The sequence below is a fragment of the Drosophila hydei genome, unplaced genomic scaffold (genome assembly GCF_003285905.1).
Source record: "Drosophila hydei strain 15085-1641.00,03,60 unplaced genomic scaffold, DhydRS2 tig00008139-arrow-pilon, whole genome shotgun sequence".
In the NCBI taxonomy this organism is placed as follows: Eukaryota; Metazoa; Arthropoda; class Insecta; order Diptera; family Drosophilidae; genus Drosophila; species Drosophila hydei.
This window is the reverse complement of record NW_022045847.1, coordinates 1,254,494-1,277,146: the sequence shown is the minus strand read 5'-3', so window position 1 is coordinate 1,277,146 and position 22,653 is coordinate 1,254,494. Positions and strand designations below refer to the sequence as shown.

General features: G+C 35.8%; 3 protein-coding genes across 3 annotated transcripts; 2 read left to right on the top strand and 1 right to left on the bottom strand.

Moving 5' to 3' along the window:
* The first annotated feature begins 279 nt into the window (after positions 1-279).
* LOC111597193 (zinc finger protein squeeze) lies at positions 280-8,124 on the top strand. The gene is made up of 3 exons (XM_023311763.2): positions 280-1,002; positions 4,766-5,382; positions 6,136-8,124. The coding sequence occupies exons 2-3, from the start codon at positions 4,972-4,974 to the stop codon at positions 7,393-7,395; spliced, it is 1,671 nt and encodes a 556-aa protein (XP_023167531.1). The 5' UTR covers positions 280-1,002; positions 4,766-4,971; the 3' UTR covers positions 7,396-8,124.
* A 10,207-nt stretch (positions 8,125-18,331) lies between these two features.
* On the top strand, positions 18,332-19,598 carry LOC111597188. The gene has a single exon (XM_023311758.2). It carries the CDS (start codon positions 18,433-18,435, stop codon positions 19,330-19,332), a length of 900 nt encoding a protein of 299 aa, XP_023167526.2. The 5' UTR covers positions 18,332-18,432; the 3' UTR covers positions 19,333-19,598.
* Positions 19,599-20,004: 406 nt separating this feature from the next.
* On the bottom strand, positions 20,005-22,488 carry LOC111597183 (BRCA1-associated protein). The gene is made up of 6 exons (XM_023311749.2): positions 22,346-22,488; positions 22,060-22,113; positions 21,637-21,988; positions 21,400-21,570; positions 20,438-21,229; positions 20,005-20,377 (listed from the first exon to the last, which is right to left on the bottom strand). The coding sequence occupies exons 1-6, from the start codon at positions 22,359-22,361 to the stop codon at positions 20,083-20,085; spliced, it is 1,680 nt and encodes a 559-aa protein (XP_023167517.2). The 5' UTR covers positions 22,362-22,488; the 3' UTR covers positions 20,005-20,082.
* Positions 22,489-22,653: the final 165 nt, after the last annotated feature.

Here is a 22,653-nt window from a genome sequence, read left to right as displayed (position 1 = left end):
AACACAGGGTACTCGAAGTGCTATTGAAAATAACAACCAATCAGATTAAAACCGGAATAAAACACAAAGAGAGTCGCTGAGAGAACAAAAGAAAGACAGGGAGCGCAATAGTGGTGAGCAAAAAACACACACATAAAAAACATAAACAAGCATTTTTTCATTGCGTGTGCAAGAGGGAGAGAGCGCAACAGCGGGCACACAGAAGCACACACACACCCAGGTACTTACGCTCACAGCTGCTTTCCGCTTGCAATGTCACGAAAAAAGTTGAGTGATTTTTTTCAGTCGAGTTTTTGCCACCGAACTGAACGGTTCTTCTTCTTCGTACTCGTCTTTTTGCATTTTCCGTTGTGATTTGTTGTTCGCGTACGCACAGCATGTAAACACCGAGGGGCAAAACGAAGCACAAATCATATTAACGAAACGAAACTAGCATGCTGTAAAACGAGTGATCTCCCTTCATTAATCATTTATAATTAATCAAGGCGCCAAAATTAACTCGCGCCAAATTTTGCAAAAAAGAGGGCAGCACAAGTGCAAACACACACGCTCAAGTTTGTGTTGGTGTGTATATATTTTTGGCGTGCGCGGCCATTTTTTCCTTAGCTCTCAAGTCTGCATTTGTGTGAGTGCGTGCTTAGTGTACTCGAAATTAGTAAGAGAAAACGTAAAAAGTGCAAATGGACAAAATTTATAAAAAAAAGTATTTGGAGTTGTTTACCTAGATATCGCAAATATCTTTAAATCGATGAGTGTAACGGCTATTATCAAATCTGCACGCCTAAATATTATTGCTCTATTCGCATGCAGCACGAAAGGTGAAAACAAAATCGCAAAAAGGTGAGAAGTTGTGAAAGGATAGCGGGAGGCAACGCAAATATTCGTCGCCACACTTCCTTCCCCACTAATAGGTCAGGCAGAACACGTGCTTTTACTACGAAAATATCAACAGAAACGCGCGCAAAAAGAGAAGACAACAATAACAACTGCTATTTCCAATTGGTAAGTTCTTGGAAATGTTTTTTTTTTTATTTCTGAGCAAAATAGCAGATTTTTATGTATGAAATTTTTGACAGTGGTAAAATTTTTTTATCTTAAAAAAAAAGAGTTTCTAAAAAATAGTTTGTTATGAAATAACATACTTTATAACCGTTTTAATTTTGATTATTATTTCAGCAACTATGATTCATCTAATAATCTATTGTATAAAGATCTCGGGAGAAGCAGTTTATTTAAAATAACAAAGAATTTATCCAAAATATTTAAAATCCGTAGCAGCAAAACATTTTCATCACTTGTGGTGCTTGGACACCACAATAACATATCATCAAAACATTTGTTCATGTGCAAACAGAATTGTAATACTGTGCAACAACGGCTGCCAATATTTACCCACCCGCCCTGGTCATTGTTTGACTTCTTTATGTGCCATTCATTCGGTGGCGGTTTGTGTCGTCTTTTTTATCTCCTGTTTTTGCTCTCGCTCTCAGCATATTTTTTCTTTTTTTTTTTGCACATGTCGCCCCCACCAGCCTTTTTTCGTTTATTTGCTTAGCACTCCAAGCTTTTATTCCGTTTTTTTTTGCAGCTTGCTTCTGTCCGGCTCTTCATTTGTTTATGTTGCTCACTCGCTCGCGCGCTCTCACTCTCCCTCTTGCTCTCTTATGCTGTTCAGCTGCGGTCGCTGCTCGCGCTCAATTAATTTTCGTTGATTCGTTTTTTGTACATTGTGTGAGTACGTGTGTGTATGCTTGAATGTTTTGTGTGTATGTTCGTTAAATTTTTTTTGTGTATACCTATTTTTTATACATACATATGTATGCTTATGAACAGCAACGTTGGCGTTAGCGTGCTTTGGGGCCGCCTGAGTGATTCCATCTTCAGCTGTAGTCGTTGCATTGTATGGGTGTATGTTTATTTGTTTGACGCCACTTTCAACAAATAAGAAAAGTAATCTGCGGCAGTTTATTTTTCGTTTTAAGATATATAAATGAACCGCAGTCTAGCGCCTATCCCTCAGCCACTGCAGGGTCAGCTAGCTAAACTAGACTAGACTAGAGCATCCTCTGTACCGTTTCCCTTTAGCATTTACTCTGTGCTCAACGGCCTACTGTTCAACTGATGGACCAACGTCAACAGAAAAAAAACACAACAACAACCGGTTTTTTTGACCAGCGAGCTATAAAAATGTTTTAAGAAAAAAATCAAAAGAAACACAAAAAATCTGCTTCTGACGTCAACTGCGCAGCAGCGCCAGCAACGACAACAAAACAGCTACGCACTGCGTCTGTGGTCTGCCTGTATGTGTGTCACTCATTCTCCCACTCTTGTGCGGCGCTTCACCACTCACTCTCTATCTCTTTCCTTCATTCTCTCAGACCGATTTAATAACTCAATTCAATTTATTTCGATGCGGCGCGCGCCAATTCAGATGTTTTTCTTTTTATTGATTTTTTTTTATAAAACAAAAAAATGGAAAAAATACAAAAACGAGGGAAACACACGTAAAAATTCGGCGGGCAAACACCTGTGACAGCTTTTTGTTTACAAATGCTCACTCATTTTTGTTTATGGGTCAAGAAGCGTGTTTCAATTAAAGAGCTGGCATATATTAATCTTTTTATGCTTATGATCTTTTTTATTAACATTGATCAATATATAATGATTTCGAGTATATTTAATTGCAGTTTATTTATGATTTAAAATGCTATATATTTTGATTTACCTACTTCGATTATCTGACATCTTTAACTTTACTCATACATACATACACAAAATTCTTATATGTATATAAATACATTGTCATACATCTATTAACTTGTTTTCGCTGCACTAACTCTTTTTGTCTTTTACTTAGAAATTTTAATAAAAAAGTTAGTTTAATATTTAAGTCATAACATATTCTAAATAAATAAATACATAACTTCCGATACGAGGAAACCAATATTTCCTCTTAGCAGTGATATCGTAATATATTGATATCATAAATATTCGTTTATTTATTAAGAATTAGTCAATACTACTACTATTAATACATTGCAGTACACATAACATAAACTTTTGTCTATGCAATATACAAATCATCCAGTTCGTTCTAGGGGCCTTAGTGAAAACTTTAAAAGATTGCTTAATATCTATGTATTAAATTATATATGTATATAAATATTTAACTCTTAAATATTTATAGTTTTCAAAAAATGCTATTCAATGATCTATATGATGATCAACAACTTTTTTATACCTCTATAAAGTTTGTATAATCTTCATACAAAAACGAAAAGTCTTTCATAGATGACAGTTATTTTTTGTGTTTCTCAAAAATGTAGCCAATTGAAATTTTTTTATTTATAAACTGTGCAAATCATAAAAATTAATTTATAGTATTTTGTAGTTCATTAATAAGTTGTAGTGTTCAAACTACATCTGTTTTTTTGCCATACTTTTGGTTTCCTGTTTAATAGATATTTGAAATTTTATTTTTATAATTTATTTGAAATAAAATAGTAAAATTTTCTTAATATTAAACAATATATCTAATGTTATCTATTCTGTTTCATATGTATTAAAAACAACGTTTTCGAACTCCACTTTTCTTATATATGTAACATTACTACTACTGTTAATTATAACCTTGAACCCATTGAAACTGGGTAAGCAGCCTATAGTCAGTGAACAATTTATAGTAATAATGTTTTATATATGATTAAGATACACGCAAAACCCTGAAAATCTTGAAATTATCAAAGAGTCTAGCTATACATGCATGTTCAGGGTATCTCCTAGTGAGTTGCTCCGACTAGAGCGTTCTTATTTTGTTTGCTTTAGAATAATTTGAAATATTCTTTTGTTATTCTGCAATTCTTGAATGTATTCCAAATCAGATAAGTGCCTCTCGTCTATTCTTTATTTAGCATCTGCTTTGGGGACTCTCATCTTTGAGGCAGATTACGAATTGCCCCATTTTTGCAAAGAGGTTTGTTCTGTGTTCTTCAGTTCTCGAGGTGATTGACACGTTCCACTGGCGCCCCTGACTCTTAGCTGGCCTCCCGGCTCTTTCTTACAGAGTGCACAAAAAATAGAGAACAAATTTAGGTTTTTCTTGGTTCTTGTTCAGTATAGAAAAGAGTATATGGGTTTTGTGCCATGTTCTTCTTGCTATTCGTCCGTCAGTCCGTATAAGCGCAAATCATTTTGTCGCCATTGAAAATAAAGACTTGAAATTTTTAATGTATACTCGTGAAGTAATGTCGAGTTTATGTAACATAGATGCTCCTACTGGAAAAACTATATAATCTCACAGCCTTTCAGGTTGACCGCCGTTGGCTGCTCTAGAAGTAGAGCCCATTGTTTATTTGAAATCGTGAACGGGTATTGTGTGGACGACTGTACCCGACTACAACGTTCTTACTTGTTCTTTTTGCATTTTTCATATAAATGAAATGTTGTGTTGTCACATCGGCTTTTTTGCTTTGCACAAGCGCCTTTTTTGTTTATCTTGTGTTTTTTTGGCATTGTTTTTTCAGTGCTTTGCTTGCAAAGTTTTGTTTTATTTATTGCACGTTTAATTCATAAACAATTAATTAATTCATGCACATTTATGTTAAATTTATGTAAAAAAGTCTTAAAAAAATTGCCAACTATTTGTAAAAGAAAAAATAAAGTAAAGCGAAAGCCAAATGGAAAAAGTAGTTTAACAGTTCTGTTGACTCTACAGAAATTTGCGACGGAAGCCTAAATAACATTTACAATATTTCTGTATTTTCAGCATAAAATCCAAACGACAAAAAAAGAGAATAAGCCAAGAAGTTGTGTAAGCCGCGTTTCGATTTCATTTTAGTTGCAATCGTTGCCCGGCTCGGTTACGCTCTCTTTCTCTCCAATCTCTGTTAAAGCGCTTGCTTTTGAAAAGGCCACAATCTGGACGCTCGTACGATCGCCTATCGACCGCTGAACCTAGGCGGGCAGCCGCTTATGGCTGCCGAATTGCCAACGACGACGCCGAACGGCGCTGCCCTCGGCGCTGGTGGCGACTATCATCTGCATCGATCAATTGATCAGCTGCGCACGCTTAGTCATCTCACTCAGCAGCAGCTAGTCCATGACTACAAGCCCTTCAACATCAGCGAGTTTCGTCAGAACGTTGAACGTTTGGACTACTCACGTAAGAACGGACTGGTGCAACAGCAGCAAATACTTATCGACCAACAGCAACAGCAGCAACCGCAACAGCAGCATCAGCAATCTCATCAGCATGATCCCGAGCAGCAGCAGCAGCAACAGCAACAACAGCAGTTGCTTCATCAGCCGCAGCTAAAGGGCAACTACAGTGCTCCAAGCTCGCCGCCAACCCCTACTCAGCTCAGCGAACACCAGGAGCAAAAGGTGAGTGCTTAACGATCATGACTAATTCATCTTTGAATTTAATTTATATATAATATATAATATATAATATATAATATATAATATATAATATATAATATATAATATATAATATATAATATATAATATATAATATATAATATATAATATATAATATATAATATATAATATATAATATATAATATATAATATATAATATATAATATATGATATATATTTAGTCAATCGATTAAAGATCTTTAGATCTAAACCAGTTCGCAAATAATCTAATATAGTAGAAATAAATTTCAACGAGTGTACAAGACAGATTTATAATTATGAATCATAAAAAAACGAAATAGCATTGAAGTAATGTATATTTACGATAAGTTAAGTTTTTAATTTCCAATTTGAGCCCAAAATTTCGAACAATAAAAATTGGAAATGACTTGCTTTGAGTTTTAATTTCTAGTTCATAGAAGATTTTTTGTTGGAAAATAATTTAAAAAAAAATTAATAAATGATTGTCGTGTTAAATACTTGTATATTCTAGCTTTATCTAATCTTGTTCAGAATCTTACAATTTATAATATGTGCAACAGTTCAAATGTCATACAAGACCTAAATGTTTTACTTATGATTTTTTATTTATTTTATATAACGAATGAGAATTTATAATTTATTTAATATTAACAATTTTAATCCTATATTATTACATATTCTTCTTTGTGACTATTATTTATATTGAGAACTTTTTCCCGCCTTCTCTTATTGCAGTACGATCCGAGTCGTTCGCCTTCTCGGCAGCAAGGCGGTAGTAATGGTAGCAACGGCTCATCGCCCGAGGATCAGCGCCAAGGCGGGGAGCAGACCAAGCCATACAAATGCGCCTCATGCAGTAAATCTTTTGCCAACTCATCCTACTTGTCGCAGCATACGCGCATCCATCTCGGCATCAAACCGTACCGCTGCGAGATTTGCCAGCGCAAGTTTACGCAGCTCTCGCACCTGCAGCAGCATATACGTACGCACACGGGCGACAAACCTTACAAATGTCGGCATACAGGGTGCCCCAAGGCCTTCTCTCAGTTGTCTAATCTGCAGTCGCATTCGCGCTGCCATCAGACGGACAAACCGTTCAAATGCAACTCGTGCTACAAGTGCTTCGGCGATGAGGTAACGCTGCTCGAACACATACCCAAGCACAAGGACTCGAAGCATCTGAAGACGCACATTTGCCAGCTGTGCGGCAAGTCCTACACGCAGGAGACCTATTTGCAAAAGCATTTGCAAAAACATGCTGAAAAGGCCGAGAAACAACAACAACGACACACGACGCCGACCTCCAATTTGCAACAGCATGTGCCAGCGGGTGGCATTGGGCTGAATCTGCAAAGGCAGGCGATGAATGATGCTAATGCCGCGTATTGGGCTAAAATGGGCGTTGATAGTGCCGCCGCCACGCTGGCCGAGGCCATACAGCAGCAGTTGCCGCAAGCTAATAGCAGTTCCTATGCCAACTTTGCGACACTACAACAGCATCAGCAGCAGCAACAACAGCAACAGCAGCAGGAACTGCTACAGCAGCATCATCAACGTTTGGCCAATGGCGGTGGAGATACGCCTGGTCACTCGCACAGCCCTCATGACGAAGCTGGCGAGGATCTAGTGTTGCGTCAGAGTACGCCACAGCATCATATACAACAGCAACAGCAGCAACAGCAGCATCAGCAGCAGCAGCAACATGCGACGCATGCTCATTCACCCGGACCGGGTACCTCTGCCTTTACTCCGCTGAGCGCCACTGTTGCACCACCGCCCACGCATTTGCAACAGCATCGAGCACCACCATCAGCTACTGCCGCCTACCTGTATCAGCAGAATGCAGCTGCTGCTGCTGCCGCCGCCGCCTTCCCCACTCAGCTAATCTCACTTCATCAGATACGCAACTATGCCCATCAACCGGGCGCAGGCCTTCTGCCCAGCGATCATTTGGCTTTGGGTCTCAGTACCGTGGCCAAGGAGAAGGCCCAATAGTATCGGGCGATTGGCCATAAAAGGCAGCCAAAAGAACCACAGCTACGATGACAGCGAATGCAGCTTAAGTTAAGTTAAAGTTAAGTTAGGCTTAGCTTGGGCTGATTTAAAGAAGGGTCACCTGTTGATGTCTGGTTTCCTCTATTCAACTCCGATGTAGCTGGACAGTACGACTAAAACACATTGTAGCCAAGTCGGCAACTGTGCTGCCACATCGAAGCATATGCACAGATTTAGGAACTCCACACTGCCTCAAATAAAATATACCTATATAACGTGACAGATACATACAGCAAACCAGGCTTTGGCAGACATACCCCGCACAGAAACTACTTGAAAATTATTTTTAAAGCAAACTCAGGTTTTTCATTTAGCTTTTAGAACTCACTATTTATATTTAATTAAACTATAAGCAATATTTACAAGCAAGTTAAAAACAAACACAAAAAACTCTATTCAACTTGAAAATTCTTTCGTTTCCAGTTGCGAACAGTTTTTTGTTTATGATAGTTCGTAAGCCTGTACAACAACCTATAATATATAGGGTATCATAGGTGCCGTACAAAGTACTGCGATAGTTATATATCCACAAATAAATAATGTACATATTATAATTAATAATAATGTGCTGTACAAGTCAACGTATCAACGTAGTTAATACAATCAACAATTTGTATGTATAAATCAAGTATAGGATATTTTTTATATTTAAGCGATATGTAAGCGGAAATGAACTTAATTTAAAGCAAATGATGTAAAAACGTAATGAATAAAAATTGAACAATATTTATAAAAGTAAAAGATGTTATGGATTCTCTTTCTATTTTATTCTAATTTAAAGGCCCAGACACCGCAGCTTTAAAATTTGTCAACAAGGATCAAAGGATGCGATGATGTAGAAGCAAATGCACATAATCCGCTTAGAGAGTAGAAAACCTTATACATGCTCACAAGAGACTTACGTTCTCAGATGTTCGACATTTCGCGTCCTTCCATATATTCGCATTACCCTCAGAAGCAAAGAAATTGAAATCGTCAAACAGCTGCTGCTACCTTCGATTGACGTCGCATTTCGAAGATTAATGATACTATTGCCTGACCCAAGTTAAAATTTGAATATGTGGACATTCATTGATTCGAGTTAAATTTAGATATTATAATATTTGCTTCAACATCGAAACGGATGTGAGAAATACAAATGCATTAAACACTTAATTACGCAAAACTGATGATTTTTTGTTATGTTCTTGTATGTAGTATTTTATTTAATCATCGCATCTGAAAACAAGTAAGAGTGATCTAGTCGGGACTGCCCGACTAGAAGATACCCTGACGCTTGTACACATTGCTGATTAGCGTATCTTTTACATATATTTTCCTAGCCGCATTTTCAGAGCGTCGTATGACATTCATATGTGTGTATTTGCTAAAACACTACCATTCCAATTCAAGAATATATATAATATATATATAATATATATAATAGATTGACTCAGATAGTTGACCTATCAAGACTATTTATACGTCTGCCACGCCATCCTTCATTCAAGGTATAAAATATTTAAGAAAGTAAATTATTTTATATTAGAGATTTAAGTGTATTATTACATAAGTTCTTTGTTTTTACATTTACCAAATAACTGGGTATTATATTTATATATATATTATATTATAGACAAAATGTAAATCGTATAAATATTTGAATTAATTTGTAGATTATATGGACTGCATGAGTGTATTAAGGTCTCGGCATAGATATAAATTTCCTTAATTTCTGGTTATTTTCGTGCCCGTTTTTATAGCAGCGACAAGCTGTTTATAGAGAACTACCAGCACATCACGAATTTCAACTTATGGCTACAACAGCTCACTTGAAAAACGAGTACCTAAAAGGTTCTCGCAGCGTCGCTTAAAGTTTTTAAGATTTTGCTCGTTCAACGTGGCTAGAGTCAGTGGAGAAAAAGATTGAAAGTAAATTTGAGAATTTAATAGTAAATTCTATGATATGGTGGTATGAATGTAACTGCATAATACACTGTCTAAATCCAACAACAGCCTATTAAATTAAAACATCTGCGGAAGATATGTATAAATTAAAGTTTTTTCTGGTTGACGATGCGAATAGTAATCCCCTTGTCAAATATTGCAGTCTCAGTTGTAAGGCTTTAAAAGATGTTGTATTTCACGGCGCCAATGGGCGCATTGAAAAGCACACGAGTCTCTAGTTTGCATTAAGCTCATGCAGAATTCCAAACATTGCTAAAAACCAATTCAATCTTTTATATCCTTAAAGTAGTCCATTTGGCTTTCAAACACAATACGACAGATAAAAGTTGAATCTACTTAAGAAATAAAACTTTAATATAAAAATGTGTAAGGCCTGCCATATTTTCAGAAGAAGGTGGAGGAGTTATAAAAATTTAATTCTGTCTAAAATGTCAAAATATTGAAATGTAGAATCCCAACAGAAAACATAAATATTGTTTTTTAATAGAAATTTATATGTTTGTAAATATAAAAGCAATATAAGTAAATAAAAACCCATTTAAACTTAGCCAACTAAAACAATTTCATGAAGTAGCGCTACGAATCCTAAATTATCGGTTCACACATCGTAAAAACCAGTTTCCAGATCAAACACAACAACATAGACGTGGCTTTAACTAGATGAAAATTAAAAGTCAAAAATAAGCGTTTGTTACGCGAAAATCTTCAAATCAATTATTCGGTTTTAATATATGTGTATATAGTAATAATTGACATATATATATATATATATATATATATATATATATATATATATATATATATATATATATATAAATATATTTATATATATTACATATTCTTAATATGCATACAAAATTAAAAAATACATCTTAAATCAATTTCATGCCGACTTTGATGAGCCTAAACACAAGCCCCAGCACAGAAAATAAAAACTGCGAACACATTAAAACCAGTTTTAGAACTTAACAGGTGTTTCACGCAAATGGCGTTGAATGTACATAAAAATAAAAGTAAACATAGGCAAATAAAAGCAAAAACGAGCAATAAAATAGGCGAAATAAAAACTTTATGGACACATAAAGATGAGTGTCTTTGGTGAGCTCGATAAAATCGGATAAATAGCGAATCGCATCCCATAATTGAGGTAGTAGAAGCAGTTATAGTGCGCCCACTAGAAGTCAATGAGGGGCTATCAAAGGGTTTGGCCAATTGTCTGTTTGCCGTAAACAAAGTACATTTAGGGATATTTGTTAAGCATTTGGGCACGAGTGTGATCCTTTGTACTTTACTCTTTTCTTATTTTTTTGGCAAAGAAAAGCCAGCCCTTCTCTAAGGATTGCCGACAATAAACCAACAAATCATCGCTAAACCCGTCAAAGATCGGCACACAAAAGAGCGAACGACACAGAATTGGCAACACACCACAAAAATGAAAAGAAAAAAAATAAAGAAAAAGCAACCGAAACAAAAATCTCTAGACAATGGCGATACATCGATCTATAATCGATCATTTGGCAGATTGTGCGAATACGCAAAGAGAAGAAAAGGGAAATTTGCCAATTGTTTGTGCAACCCTCTCTCTCTCTCTCTCTCTATCTGAAGTGCGATCTCTTTATATCGAGGGCGCTACGCAATGTTTGCCAATAATTTAATTGATAAATGATTTGAAATGTTTTTTTTTGGCAACTCGCGATCGCATCGATCATAAACGCAACGAAGCATTCGACTTTGGGACTAGTCATTGATTAGCATATCAATATACATTATTATAAATGCACTAATGATCAAGGGATTGTTGGGCTCTGTTTCTGCTATCTGCCATATCTGAAGCAAATGTCTTTTGTTTGCCTGATCTTTCAGTTTCTGGGGTGCTGAAATCATCACGAGGCTTTTCCTTTTGGTTGCATCATCACGGCCTTTGTTATGTTAACTATGAGAAAAATGCTGGCTGAGGATCTGCCAGGGCACAGGACTCTTTCACTACTCACTGTCAATTTTTTTTTGGCTGGCTTTGATCGATATGATAATTAGAATGCAGTGCCTGAGGTCAGGAATGAGTTGATAAAAAATGTGTGGCATCTGCCAAGATTCTAAGACTGTACACAGGAAAAAAACGAAGAAGATATATATTGAATATAAAAATATAATATAAGATAACAAATTTTAAAAACTTTGTTGTTCTTTTAAATAAATCAGATACTAAATATTATTACAATTTTGTTTATTTAGATAAAGTGAAAGAGATAGTGTTACTTATCTTAGATTTACCTCGTTTAAAACGTTTTTTTTTTTAATTTATACTAGACAATAAACAAATTTTTTACTTAGCCGGATGTCTTGGGCTCCAATGAGATCAATCCATATATTTACCTGCTTTACAGATTTATCTATTTCTGTGGGGCAGGTCTAGGGCATGAAATCTTTTAAGCAATAATAATAGCTTAAAACATTTGACAAAGAAATCACGCTTAAAAATTGGTTGATTAAAAATTATATATATGCTAAAAATAAAATTAAGCAACAGTATATGTATATAAAAAAAAAACAAATAAGAAAATATAATTGAAAGTGAGTTGGAAAGTGTTTGTAAGTGTGAGACATATAAGGATGAGAGCTAGAAAGTCCAAGTTCTCAAAATGCACAAATCTAGTACAGAACGGGAATAGTAATTTTGGGTTGCAATGCATCCCTTTAGCCAGAGGCATTATGCAAATGTGAATTGTTTCGATTTGAATATTGTGTGTATGGAATTTCAATGGCAGGAGATAATTTGATGCTGCAGAAAGGCGGCATCAATGCCATCAATAGATTTATGGTTTCTAAACTCCAGACATAATCAAAACACACAAGCAAAATTGCTTACACAGAGTAACGGAATGACTATGCTCTGGGTACTCAGGGGTCGTGCAACCCTCAGAGTTGAATTGAGTTTAGCATAAGAAAAGGAGCTCGAGAATCTCGGCTCTCGATTCTCGGTTCTCGAGTCCTTGCGTGTGAAGCCGGCTTGTGCGGGCAAAATGTAACCCTAGCATTTAGTCGCCATTCAGCGATTCTTTGGATAAACTATTTATGAAATTATTACACAATGCGCACAATATATTGAGTGGGGTGCTGCGATTAGCCCAGTTCGCCTCGGTATAGACAGTTAAAAGAGAAAGGCACAAGAGGAGAGGTGTGTATGTTTTTCCCATAACTTCTTGTTGGCTGTGTGCGCCTTTTTGTTGCCATTCAGCGATTCATATTCCTATTCTTTACCAACTGTTTTTTTTTTGCATATATTGGTTTCGCTATCATCTTTGTTCTCTATTTGTATCTGTGCCATTCAACTCTTTGTGGGACTCTAATAAGGTGCGATATTGTGAAATTTGATGCGATTTTTCTCTATTATGGGATTGAAATATTCGAACCCTTATTTTTGCACACTTTTGTCTGCCTCGGTTGCACCTTATACAATGGGTGTAATTGCTGAGGTTTTTTCGGTTTGTGGCGTTGTTTGCGCAGAACTTCCCTTGTATTTATTGTTAGAGGGCCACTGATTAGCGATCGGATTGATATGTTATTCGTGTCTATCAATGTCATATTGCGAAATTTGTGGACTTTTAATTAGATGCTTGATGAGAGTTTGCATTGATTAGCAAAAGGTTCTCGATGATCTTCTAATATCCAATAGAACCCGACGTAAATCCCAAATGGAATTAGAAAAGAGAGAATAAATGCCATACAGCGAAACAATGCTAAGTGGACTATTAGAAATTCCTCATTCATTGGTCTGATGAGAGATTGAAGGGAAGAAGTCACCTCACTATCATATCATATTTATCTAATGCAAAAAGCGCTTATTGGCAAAAGACATTCTTAAGTTAATAGAAATACTTAATAGGTAAATTGCAAATGGTTTATGCCCGAAACAAGTATTAAAGCTCTAACAGACTTTACCTTAACTATTTTGTATATTCAAATAAGATGCACAGCTCTAAATGGCTTTTTTTCTAGTTTCCTAAAAAGCTATTATGATTCACGTTTGCTTATGGACATCAACAAATATTTCCCTGCTTCCCTGTACCTGTCTTTTAAAAGCAACTACAAATATTTAAATGCTGTTAGTGTAACAATCAACTATTGAACTTTATTGGATTACTTATTTCCACCTATTGTTATGCTGCGTTAATCATCTTTTTGAATTAGGTTGTTAATTTAACTGTTTGGATTTATTGTAAGCGAAGTCTATTGGTCGCATCTTTATTCTAAATACATGCTCTTTCATTTTAAGCCCGTCAGGGAGTATTCAAGAATATTGTGCATAAAATAAATATTATATTATTTTAACTTTAGAGATGTTTTACCAACAAAGTGTGTAGGTCATTTAACTTCGCTTGAGTATGGAAAAAGCATAAAAATGGTGCTTCTTTCAAAAAGTCATAAAAATGATTGTATTTAAGGATCTCTATTTAGGGTATTTATTTAGTGAGAACACAATACACACTTTGCACCAGTAACACGCTTTATAATGGAGTTGTTACGCGTAGTCTAAGCCAGAGTCTTCTCAAATCACTCTTCATATTCTTGGATTTTTGCATAAGCATTTGATTTATTTACAGCCCGAGACACCTTAACATCCTGGCTACTCACTTATAAATAGATAAAATAATAACCAAATTAACAAATACCTTCGATTACACATTTCTAGTTTGGATAACTATGCCTGAATTCAAGCGATTTTCGTGAATTTCAACATTTTGTGTATTTGAAAAATAAATTTTGTCCATGTCCTACCTCATTTATTGTCTTTAGCTTTTAGAATGAAGAGCATTGATATAATTAATTTTAAATCAACTAACTTGTTTGTTAAACTTCAAATGTTACTCAAGAAGTGAGCGAAGTGTGAACATTTTTTAGGGCTGAGAATTTGTTCATAACTTTGTTTATATCTTCTAGGATTTTATTTATAGAAAAGACACTTTATTTATATAAAAGACAATTTATAGGTTTTTATTGTATTAAATAATAAATTTATTACTGAAAATATTCAGTAAGAATATGTGAAGCAAATGATATTAGCATTAATAAAAGAGAAAGAATACAAGTAAAATCATTTTTTAATATATTTCAATAAACTTAATTCTCTTAAAAATATTATTAAAAATAATTGCTTAATAAATTATTTTTTAACTCTTGTTGAAAACTTTTTATTGGCATCAAAAGCTGGCATCCGATTTAAAATAAATATAATATGAAAATGTAGAGTAGAAGCCTTTTAATTATTTAATGTTGATCTAGGACTTGTTCAAATTATTTAGCCCCAACTCTTTTTTTTTGCATTTTACAAACAGCTTTATACAAATATTTATAGAGCTGCTCGAGGCTTTTGGGTTGTTTGATAACATTTTTTTTGTATAAAAATGGAATCCATCGTGTTTTAGGAAACTGCGCAGTTTGTTATACTCCGTGATAGCAAACCAAAATGACGCACTAACATAAATTTAATTAACATTTTCGTGATACACAAAAAACAGAAAAAAAAATACATTTTCAATTGTAAAAAGGCATAAGGAAAGGGGGTAAAAATGACCCGTTAAGCTAAAAACTTACAGTAACGAATTAACAATACTCATTGAAAGTGCTGCAAAAAAAACTTGTCACACAGCAATTTAACATATTTCCAAAGGGTCTCCTTTGACAGTATAAAAAACCTTTAAAAAAACGCTGAAAAACGAGACCCAATTATACACGATTTTTTCTGTAGTCAAGCATAAAAAATGCAGCCTTAAAAAAAATGGGTTAAAAAATTAACGCGCTGTATAAAAGGCGCGCATGCAGCAAGGATGCGCTCGCAGGCTGATGATTTTTTTGGTTGCGAGGACAAGAAAAAAACATACAGCTATCCAAAAAAGTATGCAACGCAGGCTCATTTGAATATTAGGCGCTAGAAATGTTCCCACGATTTTTTGTGCTTACTTTGTTTTTTTTTTTTACTACTAAGAGACTACCCACAGACCTGAAGGATAATGGAAGAGCGCACAAGGAAGACAGCTCGCATAAAAAATAAGAATCCGGATTTTTTTGCCTCATTTCCATGCCAAGGAGCTGCTTAAGAAGCAGCTCGGCAAAGGGTGAACACGCACAAAGGGATAAAAAAGCGCTCTTAATTTATGCACAACACGTTCGCGGATCGGACAAAGGGTTGAACGCGTGATCCTTGTGCAGGATATCTGTGTGCAGCCCATCCGTCGCATTTGCATATTTGATCAAGTCCCTTTGTCAAGGGTGCGCGGCCAGGGTCAGCATCATTTTTCATCTCTTCTACTATAGGTTAAAAAAAAGAAATAGAAAAATACGCAAATTATTCAAAAAAGTCCTTAATGCGTAGCACATAAAATATGTCCTGCGAGTCAGACTTGAATCCGAGATAGAATTTTACTTTAATATACTAAGTCAGAGGATCGGTTCACTAAATAAATATTAAACTAATTTAAGCTCTTAGTCGCCCTGCTCCTCTGCATCTCTCTGGGTCAGCTTTCTTTTTGCCTCTGTAGGTAGAAAAGTTATGCAAAGCAGGGAAGCAAGGATCTACACTGTATTGGGCACTGTCGCAGAGCCTCTTCTTTTTCGAAAACCTCTTGGGTCTGATATTCGTTATCTGTTTTACATATTCGACTCCTGGTGATGTTTTGTGTGACGCTGTGTAAAAGTCTTAAATCAATATTTGATCATTAGTCACGTTCAATAATTCTAATTATTATAATTCTTTTCCAAAGGACATTCTGTGTCATTTCCAACGGAGCAACACAGCTGCCATTTATGAAACTCAATTGGGAATCTACTTCGAAAATGATTGAAGGAATCATATTTAAATTTACAATTAGATAGCGTTGGTCAGTAAACTAATTTAGTAAAATATATATATAATCTAGAAATAAATTTTAATTTATTTGAGCTGAAAGTGTATGTATGATGTAATTTATTGACCAAGGAACATATTCTTATTGTACTTTTGAGATACTGTCACATCAAGACAAAATGTTTTTTAAAGAGTATTACGATTCGTACTGCTTACCTATAAATAAGACTTGTAGAGAATAACCTTAGCTTAATATTTTTTTGATAGACTGTACTAAATCATTTACCATTGTCTCCTCAGGTTTAGCTTTTTATCAATCATCCAGATTGATACAGTTTTAAAAATAGTCAGTTGAGTGCTAAGATGACAGTCTTCATAATATTAATTATAGCATGCTAAAAGCTTTCAGAAATTCTTTAACGGCTTTCCCAACGCTTTCGAATGCCTTTTTTAATGGGCAGAAATTCCAAAGTCGTCGAACAAAATCAATCAAGCGCTGTGACATCCAAAGATAACAATATAAAACAAAACAAAAAAGACTATCAACTATAAAATTAATTAGCAAACGTTAAATAAATTATGCAAAAATTATACAAAATTATACGAAAAAATTGTCAAAATAGAAGTGAATAAACAATTTAATAATAAGTATGCAGAAATAGGCAAATGTTGCGAATCAGAAACCTTTTTGCTGTGTTCAAATTTAATTAATTTAGTTAATTACAGACCCGGCTTAATAGCTGCCAATAGAATTGACTGACCTCACATAAAACTGGTTAACTTGTGCCAAAATTAATTTTTGACGGGCTCATTTTTGAACACGGGTAGGAGGAGGAGAGAAGACAGTTCCAATAGTCAAAAAAAGTTGCGCTTGTAAACACAATGAACAATCGACGGCTTAAATAAAAAATTGAAATCGAAAATCAAATACTCTTCCAGTCATAAAACGTATACAACAATTTTTTATGAAATAATAAAAACAGATATATGTAATTAAAAAATATATGGAACTTGAAACTGGCTTGAATGCTGGTTCGAATGGAAGATATATTTTTCGCCAATTAGCGACGGCTTCAATTGAAGAAGGTATTTAATCTTAATACATTTCTGATGTTATGTATAAATATATACTTCAAATTGAATCTCCTTCATTAATAGTCAGTGCAACTTGTGTGTTCAATCTGTGTTAATTCAGGGCTACTTACAAGGACATAACTTAACTTAATATAACTAAATCTGAATTTGTAGTGTTCAGCCTCAATACTCTTCATGTAGTTTCGGTTTCTACTGTCAGAATGAGAGACACGCAGCTGGACATCAAGTCAGGCATTGCATAAAACCAATTAAGTCTTTTCACATCGTGAGCGAGTGCACATATATAATCTTTACAGAAGGACATTGAGCTTTTAAAAGAAAAAAATATGAAAAAATGAGTCCCATTTTAAATGATGATACTATGTTGATTTTACTCACAGAAGGACTTAAACACTGTTTCAGCTATGCATTTGCTTGCGCTGATCATAGATCATAGAAATAAAATTAATCTGATCAAGAATATTTAGCATATATACCAATTATATTTTATAGTAAACGACAGCTTCCAACAGCGCTACATACATCATACGCAAATTGAAATACTCACGTTAAGGGCATCTAACATAAAAGTAAAATACAAGAAATGATTGATTGAATGTCAGTTGATGTCAGTTAGAAGAAGAGACAGAGCGAGCAGCAGAAGGGGAAGTAAAACTATTAAAAATATTTGGTAGATGGTTATACTGGTATTCTGCTTTCAAAACATTTGCTCATATATCAGAGACGATTTCGCGTAGAACCGGTTCGAGTGATAAGCAACAAAATTAACTTTCCATGTAAATGAAATATAAATAAATAAATATATAAAAAATATAGTTTTCATTACACGAATTCTTTTGAATATATATATATATTTTATCATATTGATGATCGTATGGTGAGTACCAAAATATTTATGATATTTCTTTAGTCCGAGTTAACTTGTTTTTATTAATCAACTTTAAAAGTTGAAGGATGTCAAAGCTTTTGTATCATATCATAATGCATAACATAATTTTAAAATAATTCCATTCAATTCACAACAAAAAATCGTTCGATATTTGAACATACGACATAGATGAACTATATTTTATATAATATTGAAAAGATAAGTTATGCTGACCGGTTGTGGTGATGAGCTGCCTAATCCCCACAAGAACTGCTTGCGGGAGATGCTGAACACGCTCATATGCAATGATCAGGATGTGAAGCGTTTGAATACGGAGCTGAAGAACTTGGAGATACAGCTGAAAGAGGAGCTGCGGAAGATTGAGAAGGATAATGCGAAGTGCGCCGATGTCAAGCAGAAGCTGACGGAGAAAGGAAGTAAGCCGCGAATTTGTGAGCCTGATGAGGATCATGCGGAATTCACCAAGCGGATCATTAATTTGGATGAAATAAAGCATTTCTATTCAAAGCGATCGGAGGAGATACGCAAACGTCGAGACAGCATCATAGTGTACGCCAGACAGTGTCTGCACGCCTACAGTGAGGAGAAGTGCAAGTTCAAATCCTTTCACGAGAATACGGTGGATTATATAAAGCGCACGGCTGCTCTATCGCAGGATCCGACTGTTGTCTCACGCTGCGAGCGGGATGTTTGCGAGATGTACAAACGATTCGTTAAGGAGGTGGCCAATCTAAAGCACTGCGAGACACAGCTGCAACCGTTCTTTCAGCTCTTGAAGGACTCGGATCCGAAAGTCAGCTGCGAATGCTGCTGCCTCAAGGATTACGAATGGCTGCCACAGGGCAAAAATATGGAGACGGTTGATGGCGCCACCAAGGAATTGAAGGAGAAGATGGGCAAGACCATAGTGGGCGCCTTTGCTCAGCTGCATCTCCACATGCCTCAGGATATGTTCGGGTTCATAGCCGGCTACCTGATGAATGTGGAGCGCAATGAGCATGAGGTAAAGGAGAAGCTCGATCTCTTCCAAGACCATGATGATTCCCCGGTTAAGGAACTCCCCGATCCGACCTATCACTGTGGCAGCGAATGCCCCAAGCAGTAAATTTCAATTTAAATTAGTTCGTTAAAATCGAAAATAATGGGTGGTAGTTTCAAGGACATATCGATCATAAGCTGAACGAGGTCTCATTTCAAATTGGGTTGGTTAAAAAATATTTCAGGGAATATAGAAATTATTTTTTCAAGAGTCAATGAATAAAAATAATGACAATAAATTAATACACAATACTATTTCCATGGAACTTAGGTTGATCAAAAATTTATCAAGCTCACGAGAAAAAAATGCAAGTAGGACCTGGATCATGATAATACGGAAACGGTCTAAAAAATCAGACTTTAACGTGAAAAAAGAAATGAAATTATGGAAAACTATAAAAAATGTAATATAAGTCAGCTTTCAAGCTATATGTTTAATATAGATCAATCTATCTGAAAAGCTGTGAGAAAAACAAATTATTTAAAACTTTGAAATATAATATATATATATACTTGATTTTTATTTAATGTTAACTCACATTCAGATAATAAAAATCCCTACAAGTAGAATAGCCTTTAACGTTAAGTACATAAGCTTTAAAACATATAGATGTATATTTATATATATTTTTTTTTTGCTTTTTGCTTCACTTAGAAAATCACATATAGAGTTTTTTTTGCATTAAGCGATACTTAAGCTTGAGTTTCGATTCAATTTCTATTGATTTTTGCTACATAATGCTGTTTAGCCAATTTTATTGTGACATATTTGAATCTTCCAACTGTTTTAATATTTAATTTAAGCTTTTGCATAATTCTATTTCTTGCGACGGTTGCCGCGGCGCGATGTGGTGGCAGGCTCCTTATCGGTGACACCTGTGATAGAGGCGCCCGACATTTCGGTATTGGCCATCTTCTCTTGCGTGTCCAGAAAGAACATGACATCGCGCAGCTGCTCCTTGAGATCTGTGACCTCTTTCTCATGGTTGCGCTTGAATTCGTTGTATTGTAGCTCTAGGTTTTTGTATTTCAAATGCCAGGATGTTTGATTGTCCTGTAGGGCCTTGGACAGCTCACGTTCCTCGGTCAGCTGCTTTTGCACCTCTTTGAGCCTATGAAGCACGCAGAATAATGAGTGTTAGGAGAGATCTATTTATTTGCCATTGACTTACTTGTTTGCATGATGCGCTAACTTTCGTTCCAGACCCTGTTTTTCCTTAAGCAAACTCTGCTGCATCAGCTGCAGCTCACTTATTTCTGAGTTGGTCGCGCTGGCATTGCTCTGAAAATCTTGCCAGTCTTTCTCCAGGCGCTCCATACGCTCCTCATAGTATTTGCGTTGCGTGTCTAGTTGTGAAGTTAGCAAATAGGTGAATTCCATTTGCATCGAGTCGATTTTCTCTTCGCGCTCATCCTTTTCTGTTTGCGAGGCAACAAGCTTGCCATCCGACTTGTTTTGGAATAGACGATGCACGAAATTGTCGCCGGCATAATCCCACACGCTCGATGTACCCAGCTGCATGGCAAAGGTGTGATTGGTGGCGCGATAGTGAGCTGCGGCATGGCCGCCTTGATACCTTCCGCAGCCCACATGGCCACATATTAAGCATATCCACAGCGAATCTGTTCCCTCGCACTCCATGCAGACCGAATCCTCGACTAGCTCCGGCGTTTGCACGTGCCGACACACCGGGCAAGTGGAATCGCCCCACTTCATCAGGCAGCTGGCATGGAAAGCATGATTGCACAGAATCGTTAAGACACCATCAACGCTCTCGTCCATGCGCTCCAAGCAAACGGGACAAGTGGGCAGTTCTGTATGACCAGTAGGTGGTAAACCATGTTCTCCACGCTCTACCTGTGACACCCAAACCGCATGACAGATCGAATCAGGCTCCAGGGAGTTGTAGGCCAATCCATTGTAAGAGTTATAGAACTCTAAGGCAGAATCATTGGAACGAAACCTGAAGTAGAATACATTGTACAAAAAGTTTATCCACAGGAGTACAGTTATATATATGATTCTAATAGGATAATGGTAGCTATAAAGCCTAGGGGTAACAGCTAACAGTTATTAAAATGTTGTTCTCAAAGCTAGCCAACACACATTTCCTATTAGAGTCATTTGACTTACTCGAGTAGCACCATAAATTGATTGGGACTGCCATCGCGTACGATGCATACGTGCTTAATCTCCGCATGACAGGGCGCTATAAAATTGAGCAAATCGTGGCAGTTGAGTGTGGCTGGCACAGCGAGGAGGCAGAGTTGATTTGAAGGCGCCTCCTTGATAGCCTTGCGCTCGCTGCCAAATAGAATATACAGACATATATAACAGTTGTTATTGTTTCAGCGCAATTTTGGTACGCACTTCTTTTTGTAAAGATGTATGATTCCTTTTGTTACCTCCACAATGGGATTGCCGGAGAAGTAGCCAATTTCTTGTGGAAAGTTAGAGGCAGTTGCTTGTGATTCCTCACCGCCTCCACGTGGCGTCGTCTCGCGTGAACTGCCAGCTGTTGGGCTATTGGTATGCTGCTGGAGTGCAGAGGCCCAATTCATTTTTTTCAACTCGTTCGATTCGCTTGGTTCCTTAGTCCAACGTTTATTTGAATATGTCTCAATTATGATTTCGCGTGCCTGACGAAGTCCACGATCGCGTTCGCGCTCCTTTTGCACACGCGGATTGGTTGGATGCTCCGCAGAGACAGCGCCTTCTTGTTCTGCTTGAACAAAAAGGAAAACAATGTAAAATCTTTGTCTCCGTTTTCGTAGCACAATTTAGGTCATTTACCTGCGTTGGTTTCCAAATCGATTTCGATTTTGATGACACACAAGGAAATGTTTTCTAGCATTACACAGGCATAATTTTTGTCAGGGCCAAATGCCAAAAATCATATTAATTCTTATTTTATTAAACAATTTCACAATTTTCGCTACTGAATGGAACGTATAACAAAAACGAAATATACAAACAACTACTAAAAAATACCACAAATAATACTTATTGTTATCGATAGTGCTATCGAATGGATAGTAACACAGCGGAGCATTAACCAACACTCGCGAACGTAACGTACCAGTCTTTAAATCCATTTGATTTTGAAATTGTTTTGTTTTTTTGAAGAACAGGAATATAAAAAAAGTTACGTTTTACTTTTGACATCGACTCAAAGAAGTAATTGCTTTGTTTTTTATTTTCAGTTACTGTGTTAATACAATTTTATACGTATATAAAAATTCGAATGATAAACATTAAAATAGTTGTTTTTGGATTTTATATATATTTTTGATATTTTTTGAAACGGTTCTATGTTTTTTGTTTATATAATAACTTAATATATTTTTGATAAGTTTAAGTAATTTACCTGCAATTTTATGTTTTTTA

Excerpts from the sequence above, each read along its gene's own strand:
- LOC111597193 (XM_023311763.2), top strand. The coding sequence starts at position 4,972 with ATGGCTGCCGAATTGCCAACGACGACGCCGAACGGCGCTGCCCTCGGC. Across the intron at positions 5,383-6,135 it reads GCGAACACCAGGAGCAAAAG|TACGATCCGAGTCGTTCGCC; the intron begins GTGAGTGCTTAA and ends CTCTTATTGCAG.
- LOC111597188 (XM_023311758.2), top strand. The coding sequence starts at position 18,433 with ATGCTGACCGGTTGTGGTGATGAGCTGCCTAATCCCCACAAGAACTGC.
- LOC111597183 (XM_023311749.2), bottom strand. Across the intron at positions 21,571-21,636 it reads ATACATCTTTACAAAAAGAA|CGAGCGCAAGGCTATCAAGG; the intron begins GTGCGTACCAAA and ends TCTATTTGGCAG. Across the intron at positions 21,230-21,399 it reads CAATTTATGGTGCTACTCGA|GTTTCGTTCCAATGATTCTG; the intron begins GTAAGTCAAATG and ends ATTCTACTTCAG.